Genomic DNA, 13,567 nt, shown 5'->3' with positions numbered 1-13,567 from the left:
GCACTATTCTGAGGGCTTCTGAGTCCAGAAGGGCTACTTGTGTTTCCACATCAATCAGTCTGGATTGAAGAAACTTTGAATTTGGGAGGTTTATGCTAAGAACTAGGCCAACACACCAGTTAACTAAAGTCCTTTACAAATGATGTATCATTTTGTTAAGCCATCACACTCTTGTTGTTATGCATGGGGCCAGCATTTTCCTTGAATTCATGTATTGTAGGAAAATCACATTTTGACAGCACTTAATGCATTTTGGGGGAAGAAATTCAGCCTTTTCCTCACTCAGCATTTTGACTGACACACTCAGTATGGGAAGACATGTCTCAGACATATATTGATTACTGTTTGTGACATCACTACTAAGGAATTATTACATTTCCCCCCATTCCAGTACAATTTTATAACTTATATTGATTTACTACTGTGCTGCACAGAAATCTTCAAAAACATTTTTGTAAGGTTGCCTACTTCCTCACCCTTGCACTTTTTAAATGTTGACTCCTGCATGTGTCCTTGGTTGAGGGCTGTAGCGCCCATTTACTAACAAATACAAACAAGCATGTCCCCCCCCCCCCCCCGCCTTCAACTGCAGCATGCTATTTATTTACCAAGCCATTTTGCTACTGGTGCTAAGCTTATATAGCACATATGTCAAACAAAGAACATCATGAAGGATATTTCAAACAATCTAGAAAAAGCTACAAGTTACAAGAGAAGGACATGATAGCTGAAGATGCTGTAAGGGAGCATGAAGTGGTGATTTCAGAGTAACACAAGTGCCCTAGTTAGGTGACAGCTTCTACTTACTGCTGTCCCCCTTGCATTCTGTCACTGGGAGACAAGCAGTTTGGCTCAGACAGGGCTTGCAGAGACAGACACCTGTCCAGAAAAGGCAGCAGAAGTTTAAATCAGGATATCTTGAATTAGAAAGTACAACACACTTCTTTGGTTAAGTTCCTAAATCTATAAGCAAAATTACATAAAGAATATTGCCTGGCTCTTTGGCAACCACGCCTCTGTCCTGCCACTGAGTTCTGGCTTTTGAAATTGATTCTTATCTACTAACTATCCTTTCCAGTAGAGGCCAATTTTTCTAAAGGCTCAACAGACAACTGATGACTCAACAGTCCTTTTAAACATTAGGAAGTGAAAGCTTTTATCTGACATTTTCTGTCAAGCAGGCACAGTTCTCACTCTTGTATCAGACCTATGGAATTATGTTTTTCATACTGTTTCAAATGATTTAGGCTATGCTAATTAAAGTTTAATGTAGACTGTTTATATAACACTAGGCCCACAGGTTCTCAGAATAAGATACCATTTTATTGGCTGTGAAATTTGCTCCAGCAAGTGTACATATTCATTAGTCAGTGGTCTACATGACCCCATTCCATAACTTATGTTAAAATTTTTAGTCTGTTGTTGCCTCCTTTTTTAAAAAAACCCTCCAAATTTTATGCAACTAAAATCTGGCACAGGCTGTTTTATACAAGTTTTTAAAAAGGGCAAAAATGTGTAAGAAGAACAGGAGTAAAAGATGGTGTTCTCTAAGAAAGCAGACATCTGTAATGATGGCAAATTCTGCTATTAAGTATGGTTTTGACATGCTTCCCTCCCACTTCAGTGGCAAGTAGTAATTCAGCAGCAGAAACCCCTCTCCCAAATCTATTTCTAAACTCCTAGTTTCAAAACTGCCATAAGCTAAAGGCAGCCCATGGGAACAACAGCTTTTGAAGCATTGAATTAATCATCAATTGCCTCTGCCTATAAGTCTAGTGAGATGAGAAACATCCACTTCCCTAATGGCTCAAAACTTCATTTCAGGCTAGTTTATACCTACTGTTGTAGCAATGGTCTTTTATTTCTGTCTCCTTTCTTGCTTCCCCTGTGCTCCATCATCTCTACTACCTTTTTTCTGGTCAACTTGACACTTTTAACCTCTTCGCTAGAGGCAAAAGGAGCTGGGTAGCTGCCAGCACAGCTTTTGTACTTTTAATACAAAAGACAAAGGTGCATTTATTGCTAGCAGAACAACATGCTAGCCCTTTCCAGCAGTTATTGGTTTTCTTACGGTAGGAAGTTTTGTGGCTCATGCTGCAATTTCTCTGCTAGAGTTGTTCCTCATTAACAAATGGTGCCAAGTTTGGCTCAACAGCTCATGGGGGAAAATGCACAGCTGAGTGCCCACAAGATACATGCCATGCTTCTAAGCAATGGACATAGTTTTCTATGACTGTTCATCAGTTTTTAATACTGCACACAGAACACAAAAGTAGCTTCAGAAACCAAGTATTGCATTAAAACAAACTTGTTGATCAGGATTAGAATAGAAGCTGTTTCTCTGCCAAGTTACTCTGGACAGCAAGGATATGTATCATCCAAGCAAATCATACTGACAGTTCATCACATTGATGCCCACAAGCTAGTGTTGTAATAAGGAGTTTCTAAAACTTGTGAAGTCCAAAGCCCCATTGCTATTGCTGACAGAGAAAGAGAATGAAACTTCACAAACAGTTTGGAAAAGTTCTCATACTTTGACTTGCTACTGTTAGGGCTGTATCCAAGAGATGTTTTGTTTCAGGTGAGGAAGGCCCACCAAACACTAGCCGAAGGTTCTCTGAGCATGTACAGCTCATCTATAAACAGCAGGAAGTAGCATGAAACACAGCCAGCATATATGGATAAGGCAGGCATTTGTGCTATTCATTACAGAGCGCTCAAAAGGTAGTTTATTCACCATTATAAGACATAGATACCTTAGTACAAGTATCACCAAACTCTCCCTCCTGGTTCTAATTGTTAAACTAACAACAATAGCGGGGAAGTGAAACACAGACCGGAACTTTCTGTGTATTGTACTAATTAGCCTGTCATTCCTCCCAGCACCGTGTGTGTGTGTGTGTGTGTGTGTGGGGGACACAGCAGTAAACAAAAAGCAGCACAGAGCATACACAGTTACTTTGATGCTGCAGGGGGTGTGGGCCTGGCTAGGATTTGCTTGGACTCCAGGCAGCTCTAGGGCAGGGTTTTGTCTAATCAAGCACTATTTGCATAATAAACAGTTACCCAACATATTCAGCAAGCTGGGAAGAGATAAAAGCAATCAGCATGTTAGAATCGCTCCTTCCCATGTCTCCTTAAAGAACCAAGATAGTCCTGTATATTCCATATTGGCTCCAGAGCTGCTACTCAGTCCTTCCCTCAAACAAACAAAACTAAAACACACAGATTTCCTTGTACTCAAGCCATTTCCCTATTTAGAAACATGTCAGGGAGCCTCTGTCTTTTAAAACAAATGCTGACAATTTCATAAGATTAAAAAGCAGTTTCCCCCCCGTCTTGTAAAAAGTTACTCCTACTCGTAACTGTTAGCACCCCCAAGTTACTCCTTGTAACTGTTAACACCCCCCCCCCACACACACACACGTTCCATCTTCACATCCTTAGGGGGGAGGCTACAGTGGTAAACTGCTATATGTAGATGTAATGGGATCTTCTCAGCCCCAGTGGTACAAGGGAAATGTGAGGTGCTTAATCAGCATAAAGGGCTGAGCATGTTCACATTTTACACATAAACTCCCATCTACCTTTCCCAGCAGAAGAGTATTTGCTTGAATCTTAAGCCAACAGGAGTCCAAAACATCAAATTAGGCACTAGATACATTTTTCTGCAAAGGCACAAGACACCTACTACTCAACAGAACTGCAGAGCCCCCCCTGTTGACAGCCATATTTTTTTAAAAAGCAAAGATAAGGCCACCACTAGGGACAAAGGTGTGCATATTTGTATCTGAACAGTGGAAACGGCTGGGACCACCTTGTCTAACATTAACACAGCATATTCATGCATAGATTGTGGTGCCTCCAAGGCGCAAGTCTCCAGCCAGAGAGTAGACAACACACATGCTCTTCATCAGGGAGTTTCAAACTTTAATTTCAGGGAAAATATAATCCTGGCCAGTGAAACTTTGCCCCCAATAAGCTGGCACAGTACTAGGAAAAAAAATCCCTGCTCTAAATAACTGCAGACACTAAAGCATAGTGATGTGGGTCTGAGAATATGCCTTAAACTGAGTCAATGCTAGGCAATTTCCCCATGTCACTAGGCCCATGTGCAAATATTACTTATGGATATGAAATGACATTTACCAAAATGTACAAGGAGATTAAAAAATTACACCAGCATTAATGGAAAGTTGAGAACGTAATCTGAAGTAGATCTTCATGTCACTTTGCTATATAAGCAATGGTATAATTCTCTTGCATGCATGTTCATTCTTATTTAAGGTACCCAAATCCATGCTGCATAAGCAGTTTTGCATTCTTCCAAATATACCTCTTGGTAGTTCAGAGAACTTTGGGGTTTGTCACCCACTGGGGCAAGGGCAACTTTGCAATGCAGGTCCTAAGTGGGATACACAGGCTGCAGATCGTGATTTTGCCAGGACCAGTTGCTTTGGACACCATTTTGCCCACCTCCACCTACATGTGTTATGTTGTGCCAAGTTCACATGCCCTCAAACAACATGCCTTCTGTGTGGCTGTGAAGGGGCTCAGTCCTTTGCACATGCTCCTCCTGAGCAGGAGCTGTCTTTGCAGCAACTTGGTGGTGCCTAGGTGGGGTTGGAGGAGGAAAAGATGGCCCTTGTAAGACATCAGCATAGATTTCATCCTGGCTGGCTGAGCAACATGCCAGTCGATGTAACAGTGGCTTGAGCAAGCCAACAGTCAGTTGTGGTGCCCCATCTGGGAGAAAGGGTGGCTGGTCAAGTTCTGTTTGGGGTAAATGCTGTTGAATAATGCTCAGTATGTCAGAAGCACTCAGATCTGCAGGACAGAGTTCCCATAACATATCTAAGTAAGGGTCCAGTGCCCTATGCTGGGCAAACTCTCTCAGGAGGACAATAAAAATTTCTTTGTTCAGCAAAGGGCTTAGCTTGGAGAATTTCTCTGCTGTGTCCATCACGCACTGCCATCTCCTGTGGCAAATAAGGAGATCCATGGCCTGCAGGATGGCTTTGGGCCGTTGGCTGCACAGAAGGAGCTCAATCTCCATTTCTGGGTAAGCTACAGAACAGCTACTCTTCCTTGTCACTACAGCTAGGGCTCTCTTATAAAGGGGCACCCCACCCTCAGGGCCCTCCTTGTTGTAAGCCCAAGAGGTACCCGCATACTGCTGGGATAGCTCCACAAACCTAGGCAGCCATTTAGGCTTAAACTGATAAAGAGACAGACAGATGAGTTCAAAGAGGGGGACAACCCCATTCAGAGAGGCATCTTGCTTGCACAGGCTGGGCAAAGGCCCCCCAAGAATTTTCTTCCACCCCTCTGGGGTAGCTCTGGCTATTAACAGGCCATCACCATTCTGTTGCAGTTGCAGATGGTTCTGAATAGCCTTCCAGGAGGCCACAGGGAAAGAACTGAATATGACATTCATGTAAACCAGGTTCTCCCTGTTTAAATCCAAGCATAGAAGGCGATTAAGCTCCTGTTCTACCAACTCCTCACCATACCTGTCCACTTCACTTTTGGAGGCCCCAACCATACATGACTTGAGAAATTCCAGGTTCTGGTAGCTCTGCAATTCTAATTGCATTGTGCTCAAAAGCTTGGCATAAGGCTCTGGGAGAGCTCCAGTCCTCTTATCCTTTGAAGCAAGGCTATGGCACAGAATGGAAGACAGAGCAATGGGAGCCTGAAACATGCCCCCCTTCTTTAGCTTCTCCACAGTGAGCTGGGAGCTGCTCAAACTCCGCCGCTGATAATATTTGCATGCTTCTTCAAAGACCATCTCCACCAAGGTGGGCTCAGGTTGGCTGTCCTTGTCAGTCCCAGAGAAGTCAAGCTGGTAAATGCCATTTGGGCCAAGAAGCTGCACCACTGCTGCCTCTTCTTCCTCTGCATGGAAATCCAAGAAAAGCATTTCTATGCTCAGGAGTTTCTTTTCCAGCAGTTGTCTACTGTTCAAGTCCACAAGACAAAGAATGCCTCCCTGCAAGCAAGCAAGCGTGTCCCCAAATACTTTTAACTGGACTTCCTCCCCTGGGGTCAAGGCACTTTCTCCAAAGTCAAAGACAGGTCTCCACAGTCCATTGGGTTGAACCAAGTCCACAGCTCCTGAGCTGGTGACAAGGAGGAGTCCTTTGCTGGTTGACAGGCTACAGCTATGAATATCCAAAATCTCCAGGGATGCTAGAATTCCCACATATCCCAAGATGAGCTTCTTAAAGTCCACTTCCCTGCCAGGATGCAATAATTTAGTGGAAATGCACCCTCTGGATGGAGCAGCAACAACAATGTCAGTATTTTCCAAACGCCAGATAAGGACACACTTGGCTACACCAGAGAAAGTGGCTCGGGTGGGCACCAAAAACACACCAGAGGATGAGGCCAGCACTTGGTAAGCAGGGCTGTTGTGTAAGACAATCTGCAGGGGGCTGAGCTGGGCACCGTTCTCACCAATCTGAAGGTCTCGAGTGCAGATACAGTACCTGAAGGCTCTCTTCTCTGGGGTCTGCTGGACGTTTAGAGAGGGTCTCTCCTCACACCACACCAGACGGGTACCCCAGTTACAAATGGAGACAATGCGGGCCCGGGCTCCACAGCACAGCTCTAGACTCTGCAGCAGGCACCACCCGGTTGCTGGCACGAAGCGCCAGAGCTCAGTCCTGCCTTGCTCCCAGACAACAGTCAGCACCCAGAAAGCAGGCCCCCCACAGCTTTCCAGGAAAAGGAGCCCAACCACAGGCGGCTGAGGCGGCTGCCAGCTCCTCTCGAGATCGCCTCCGCCAGTGCCCAGGCGCTGAAAGGCCACGACCCGGGCCGGGGAGGCCGGTTGGTTCCACAGCAGGAGCAGATGTTGCCTGTCAGGGCTGGCTACAATGCGGCTGGGAGCCTCCCCTGCTCGGCGCTGGTCCAGCAGCTCCCGCAGGTCTTGGCCGCGGACGAAGTCGCTCCAGTCCGAGACCTGCCGCACTTCTGCGGCTCGCTTCATTTCGAGGCGTCCGGCGTTGATGGCAGCCACATGGGGAAGAAGTCAGAGAGACCTGCCACAACAGGTCTACTCTCGGACTGCTCGCAAGCTCGCCAGGCCCGCGGCGGAGCTCCCCAACTCCAGCCTTCGGACGCTGGTCTACTCCATCCAATACGCCGCGAGCGCCTGTTTCTCGGAGCCCGCGCACTGCCGGCTCTTGACGCGTTACGCTGCTAGCTTCTAAGTCTTCTGCTCCCCAGTCCCTCTGGTCTGCCGGGGTCCTCTTTCGACGCCTTGACTCGCAGCGATTGTTAAGCGCCCTACTCCCCTGTCGACCTCAAGCGAGCCTGCTTCCCCTTTTCTGGCCCGCGTCGAAAACAGGCAGCGACTTTTCCCTCTGCGCGGCGGGGAAGCAGAGTCCCGAGCTGCGGTCTGGCGTGGCTGCTTCTCCCCGTCCGGACCGCGGCGAAAACCCTTCGCCTTCCCTCAGCTTCGAAGCGACAACCGCTCCTTACTGCAATCACGAGGCCTTTAATTTCCGGGCAGACTCGCTCTCCTCCCACTAACTCGGCGTCAAACCCCAATGCCCGCAGATCTTCCACTTCCGCCTCTGCCAGAACAGGTTAACCCCCGTTGACTACTCCGGCTCAGCGGCCTCTTCGGAAGACAGAATAGCAAGAGGAGAGCGGAAAACCCTCCCCAGCTGGCCTGATTTGTGGCTCCACCCCCACGTATGGCAGAGAGAGGCGACGTAGGATCCACGGCGAGAGCTGGGGAAGGTCTGCGGCCACGCCAGGGGAGGGAGCAGGAGGCTTCCGCATGGCTTTGCACCTAACCATACATACAGCAGCATACTTCTACGCATGGGTATCTCCCCCCCTCCTTTACGCCGCCGCTGGGCTTCCAGTGCACATCTCCGCATTCTCCCCCCCCCCTCCCGGTAAAAGGAGGTAGCTTAGCCACCAGCGGTGAGGAGTTAACCTCTTCTGGCAGAAACAGAAGTAAATAGCAAACCAGTAGGATATACCACCATTAGGTGTTATCTGCATGATGTGATCTAACATACAGTTTTATAATATGAAAGGCATCATGATTAAAACGCACAACATGTAGTCCACAAACAATGTAAACTATGTGATGTGGTCAGCAGATACACCAATGGCTGTACTTTTATGCATTCTGAGCCGGTGTGGATAGTGGCTCAAGTACCAGACTAGTCAGAATGTGGGTAAACCTAGGTTTGAATCCCCACTCCCCCATGGAAGCTTGCCGGGTGACCTTGGGTCTGTCACATCCTCTCAGCCTCACCAAATTATAGGGCTGTTGTGAAGATAAAATGGAGAGGAGAATGATGGAAGCCACTTTGGATTCCCACTGAAGAGACAGGTTCTGTCTAAGCTGCAGAGTCTTGTGAGCAAAAATTCTACTTTGTGAGCTACTGCATAAATTATTGTGCTCTGGAGCTATTTTTCCTGAGCTAAGACAAAAACAGGTGAGCAGGAGGCTAAAAATCTGTGAGCTAGCTTACACTAACTCAGCTTAGAGAGAACACTGAACACAAGTAAATACAAAATAAGTAAAAACACTGAAATCAATCAAATATAGTTCCTAATAAACATCATAAGATCTGGGTATAAGCATAAGATCTGGATATCTGAAGAGGTGTGCATGCACACAAAAGTGTATACCTAGAATTAACCTTTGTGAGTCTTAAAGGTGCCCCCTGGACCTTTGCTTCAGACCTACCTGGCTACACACCTGAATCTATCATAAGAACTGTTTGTAAGGTATTTGGAAGAGAGCTGGGCTGAAATTAATGGGTATCACATTACTGCTCAAAAAAGCTGTGCACTTACTTGGGAGTAAGTAGGACTTATTTCCAGTGTCAGTGGGACTTTTTTCCAAGTAAGCATCCATAGGCTCAGGCTGCATGTTTGTTTAGGCTCAGCACCTTAGCTAATAAACAACGCAGTCTATCAGTGCATACATCACATGTACACAGATGCCTCAGACCCTTAGATCATCACAGTCAGAATTCTCTTCTTGGGCTATCACCAGCTGGGAACCCTATATAAGGCTAACTTCTCCCCCACCCCTGCTGCACTGATAACATTACAATTTCACATGGCGCCATAGGCAATCACCTAATTTGCATATTAGCAGGTCTGACCCTGCCACCAGCTCTCCAGGGTCTCAGGTTAGACATATTTCACATCACCTGATCCTTAGTTGGAGATGCCAGAGCTGAGCCGGGACTGTCTGCATGTCAAGCAGATGTTGTACCACGGCCATAGGAGGTAACTCTTCCTTACCTGCATAAGAACAAATTGGAAAGCCCTGCAAACTCATGCGGTAGAACTCACCAGGTAAGGCTTCTTGCTTTGCAAAGAGTGGGCAGGACTCCCAGATGAAGATGCTGCCTCCCCAGTCTTTAGCAGTTTTTTTTTTCATAGCTAACGGGGGGGGGGGGCAGGAAACAAACCAGGAAATACGTACTAACACCCCCCCTCCGATTATCAAGAATGCAGAAATCTGCAGAATAATCATTCTAAATGGAGAATTCTTATAAAACTGCAGACCATAAGGACTCCCAAGGCAATAACGAGTCTCGAGTAACTATGCGTTGTTGTATATAATTTACATAAATAGTCGCTAAACCATAAAGTGATTGCTTTGTCGTTGACTTCCTGCTCCCTTGAGGGGTTCGATCCTAGGCAATAAGTGCCATTGTTTCAATTAAGGATAACTGCCTTATAAAATTGGACTTTGGGCGTACAACTCCTATTCTATCATCAGGTCCGCGTGCGACCAAATGGCTCTTCTCGTGGGCCATCAGAGCGTCCGCTTCGTCTTGCTTTGCTTTCCACTCTCATTCTCGCTCAACTAGCACCAATATCCACCAGGAACTAACGTCGACAATCCAGCAACAAGCACGCCCGGGTGTGCTCTGACGACAAAGAACGCGCCTGCGCGCTAGGCGGAGGGGGGCTAGTCTGTATCTGAGGCGCCTGCGCATTGGGAAGGTATTGCCTCGCTCAGGTAACGGAGGGTAAGTTCCCCTCTATAGGGGGCTGGTCCTCACGCTCAGACCGTATCCCGTGCTTAGGTAGAGGAGTTTGGGTATGGGGTTAGAGGCAGAGGGAACGTTAGTATTATACGGGTTGCTTGAGCAACATATAACGAATAGAACCTTGCGTTAGGGTGAGACATGGCTTTTCTTAGAAAGGTGTACGCGTGCGGCGGCTTTGTGTGTGAAGGGAAGGAGTCGTTCTGGGACAGGGTCCCTGAAAATCGGAGTGTGTATAATTAAAGAGAGAGCCTCTCTTCTTGTTGAGACAAGGTTATAGTGGGTGGGGATAGGTGCTAGGTGGATAAAGCCGAAGGGGGGGGGGGACTTATTATGAGGAAGCTGTACAGTTCAAAACTCCCCCCCCCCGCCCCATTACGCTCTTCGAATCTGTCTAGTGAGGGCTGTTTCACCTATTCCGGTCACGTAGCACCTGGTTCCCCAAAACGTGAAATCCATCCCTTTTTGTTTCTCTGTGCTTCAAAACATATACAGTCGGATATTTTTTTCTAACAGCATTTGGAATGTTCCATTTCACTTAATGCGAGCCTTTTATTTAATCAACTGAACTCTATAAATAATCAACTGAACTCTATAAATAAATAGGTATTATGTGTGGTTTACATGTGTAATATAATTAATATTGATTCAAGCGGCTATCTGTGTTGTTTTGAAGCAGCAGAACAAAGTCACTGTATCTGAAGAAGTGTGCTTGCACACAAAAATTTATACCTTGAATAACATTTTATTGGTATTAAAGGTGCCATTGGACTCAAGCTGTGTTTTATAATTAATATTGTTTTACTGTCAATGTGTCTGCTGTTGTGCCAGATTATATCAGCAGCATTCTCTCCTCCTTTGTTTGCACATCATGATTTCTAGTTATTTGACCCCTTGTTTTATACACTATTCTGAAGTAGTAAGAATAGCCTGTTGGGATTTCCTGGTAGTGCAGAAATCTGACCCATGAACTAGAGGAATCCGACAATGATTGAAGTCATTGTTAGGCTCTGTGAGAGGACACACAGATCTCTCCTCTGGGAAGGCAGCCATTTCTGACCTTGTGCTGGCCTAAAGAGCTGGAGGGAGCTTCAAGGTAGAGGCAACTTGCAGGGATTTGTAACTACTTAAGTTTAAGGGGCCTGTCCCACATGTTAACTTCTGATAGGGCATGTATAGAGAGAGGGACAGAGGATTTGCGTTTTTACCATTTCCTTTGTATCCCTTGCTCAGTTTGGGGTGTGCTAAAAGTATGTTTGTAAACATTTTCTTTTTAATAAATACTTTATTGAGAGCCAGTTTGGTATAGTGGTTAAGTGTGTGGTTAAGTGTGTGGACTCTTGTCGGGGAGAACTGGGTTTCATTCCCCACTCCTCTACTTCTACCTGCTGGAATGGCCTTGGGTCAGAGCTATAGCTCTGGCAGAGGTTGTCCTTGAAAGCGCAGCTGCTGTGAGAGCCCTCTCAGCCCCACCTCCCTCACACAGGGTGTCTTGTGGAGGAAGGAAGATAAAGGCGATTGTAAGCCGCTCTGAGACTCTGAAATTCAGAGTGGAGGGTGCGATATAAATCCAATGTCATCATTGTCTCCTTCTCCTCGAATGCTGGCCATGGTTCTTTGTACCACATAGATCTCCACTATCTCAGACATGCTATTTTAAAAGGGGCCCCCCAGAGGAAGGCAGGAAGTTGGCAAGCAGCTATCCCTCCAGGGGCACACAAGATAGTAAACTGTCCCCATGATGACTGGACACTGGGCAGCGAGAGACACAGAGGCAAGACCTAGAACTTGGAAGGGAAGCTGGAAGGCCTGACCCTTGCAGTGGGTAATTCTGGCAAAAGTTCAGGTAGTGGCAGGCTCTCCTTAGAGTGGAAGAAAAGCCCCTCCAGAAACACCTAGGAGGGCAGGGTGGAATAGGAGCTGATCTTAGGAGTTGAACACAGGGCAAGAAAGCAGGAATTTTTACATTACAAAACAGTATTATCTGAACCCACGAGCAGCTCCTACCATGCTCTCTTTCCCTCCTTCTCTTCCTCGTTGTACAAAAGTATAATTTAGTGGGTTCAATGCATGAAGGAGACTTGGTTGTAGTGAACATAGCTCTGTTTATTCAGTACAGCAAAGTTATGGCTGAACTCTTAAGACTGCTTTACTGGGCCAACAGGGCCAACTATATACAGTTCAAGGTTCCCACGCTGGGATGCCACTGGATCATTTAAACCAGCAGGGGGCCTGTGATTGGAGCAGGGCAGCAGGGATTTGGATCCTACTGCCCATTGTTCCTGAGTCCCCAAGCTCCAACCTAAAGGCTCCAATGAGCCATGCAGGAACCTGGTTAATAGCAACATTAGTCCACATACACAACAAAGAGAGATGGTAAGTGCTTCCCACACAGCATATAAACCATGGAGTTGCAATATGATGGTCCACAAGCTTAGTATTTACAGTAGGAAGGCTTCTTTAACTTCTGTCTTCAAAGCATCATCTGTCAGGCTTTATAATAGTTTCTCTAAGAAGAGTGGCATTCTTTAAAAAGTACTGTATGGTTTTGCAGTAGAAAAAAGTCTTGTTTTACTGAATGGTAGGCTTCAGAGTGAGAAATTAATGTTAACCTTTTCTATCCTAGGAATGACTTTGTATTAACATTTCTTGTACTTGCAAGCTGTTTACTGAGTGAGTTCCATCTGTGCAAATGTAATTGTTTCAGTGGATTTACAAAGGGCTTAATTCATTAGCACTGGAGTCATTCTGATGATTAGAGGATGTTGAGGGTTTAGTTTTGTTTACAGAGGCTAATTAGCCAATAGTAGAAAGAAACAGGCTTAAGTCATGGAGTGAGATTGCAAAGTATGATTAATGTGAAATACAGTATTTTATCAGGTGAGCTGAAACACAGAAACTCCTTTTTCAGGAACTATTCCTGCTTATAGTATGTCCATCAGAGCCTGGTGCTGTGTGGTGTTTCCTTCTTTTCATCTCATCTGTGAAAATCTCAGAGCCTAGCACATAAGATGGGGTGAGGAAAAATTGGGTATGCTCAACAGTGACAGTAATGTAAAGCTGTGCCGTCCTGTTCTCTTGAGCCCTCAGCCTCTGACTTCTGTGGACCCCACCCCTGCTTGGGAGAGCAAGCAAAGATACCAGTGGAAGACCCAAAGAAGCACAGCAGATACATGGTCTAATATTGCTTCACAGTCTTTTAACAGGGCAGTCATGATTTGGTTTTGATAGCTCCACACTTGTTCTATTTCTCTGTAGCTTAGCCCATTTCTAGACCTATTAAAAGCTTATGTTATCCTGTTATCCCTGTATTGGTATCCTAAAACTAAAGCAATGAAAATGACTCTCAGTGGTATACGGGCTTTCAATCTCTGAAACTCTGCCAGCAGGTAAAATATTTAAAAGCAAGAAGGGAAGGGAGAGAAAAAATGTTTTGAATGATCTTGAGTCTCAGATCTTTTTGGCTGTGATCCTGCATATATTTCCATGAGAGTAGATTTGGTTGAGCTCAGTGAGATTTATTTCTG

General features: G+C 45.8%; 2 protein-coding genes across 3 annotated transcripts in view; one reads left to right on the top strand and one right to left on the bottom strand.

The window, feature by feature from the left end:
* Positions 1-3,909: 3,909 nt before the first annotated feature.
* Positions 3,910-7,475, bottom strand: HPS6 (HPS6 biogenesis of lysosomal organelles complex 2 subunit 3). The gene has a single exon (XM_060241824.1). The coding sequence runs from the start codon at positions 6,992-6,994 to the stop codon at positions 4,508-4,510; it is 2,487 nt and encodes an 828-aa protein (XP_060097807.1). The 5' UTR covers positions 6,995-7,475; the 3' UTR covers positions 3,910-4,507.
* A 2,443-nt stretch (positions 7,476-9,918) lies between these two features.
* Positions 9,919-13,567, top strand: part of ARMH3 (armadillo like helical domain containing 3) — a 209,218-nt gene continuing 205,569 nt past the window's right edge. Inside the window, exon 1 of one of the 2 annotated variants that reach the window (XM_060241823.1) lies at positions 9,919-10,012. The gene's annotated coding sequence lies outside the window, so the exon portion shown is untranslated. Of the gene's footprint in view, positions 10,023-13,567 lie in introns of both variants that reach the window. The other variant, XM_060241822.1, reaches the window with a different exon arrangement.

The sequence above is a fragment of the Heteronotia binoei genome, chromosome 6 (assembly GCF_032191835.1).
Source record: "Heteronotia binoei isolate CCM8104 ecotype False Entrance Well chromosome 6, APGP_CSIRO_Hbin_v1, whole genome shotgun sequence".
Taxonomy (NCBI): Eukaryota; Metazoa; Chordata; class Lepidosauria; order Squamata; family Gekkonidae; genus Heteronotia; species Heteronotia binoei.
Note: the sequence above shows the minus strand (reverse complement) of the source record. Positions and strands in the feature narration are given on the sequence as shown.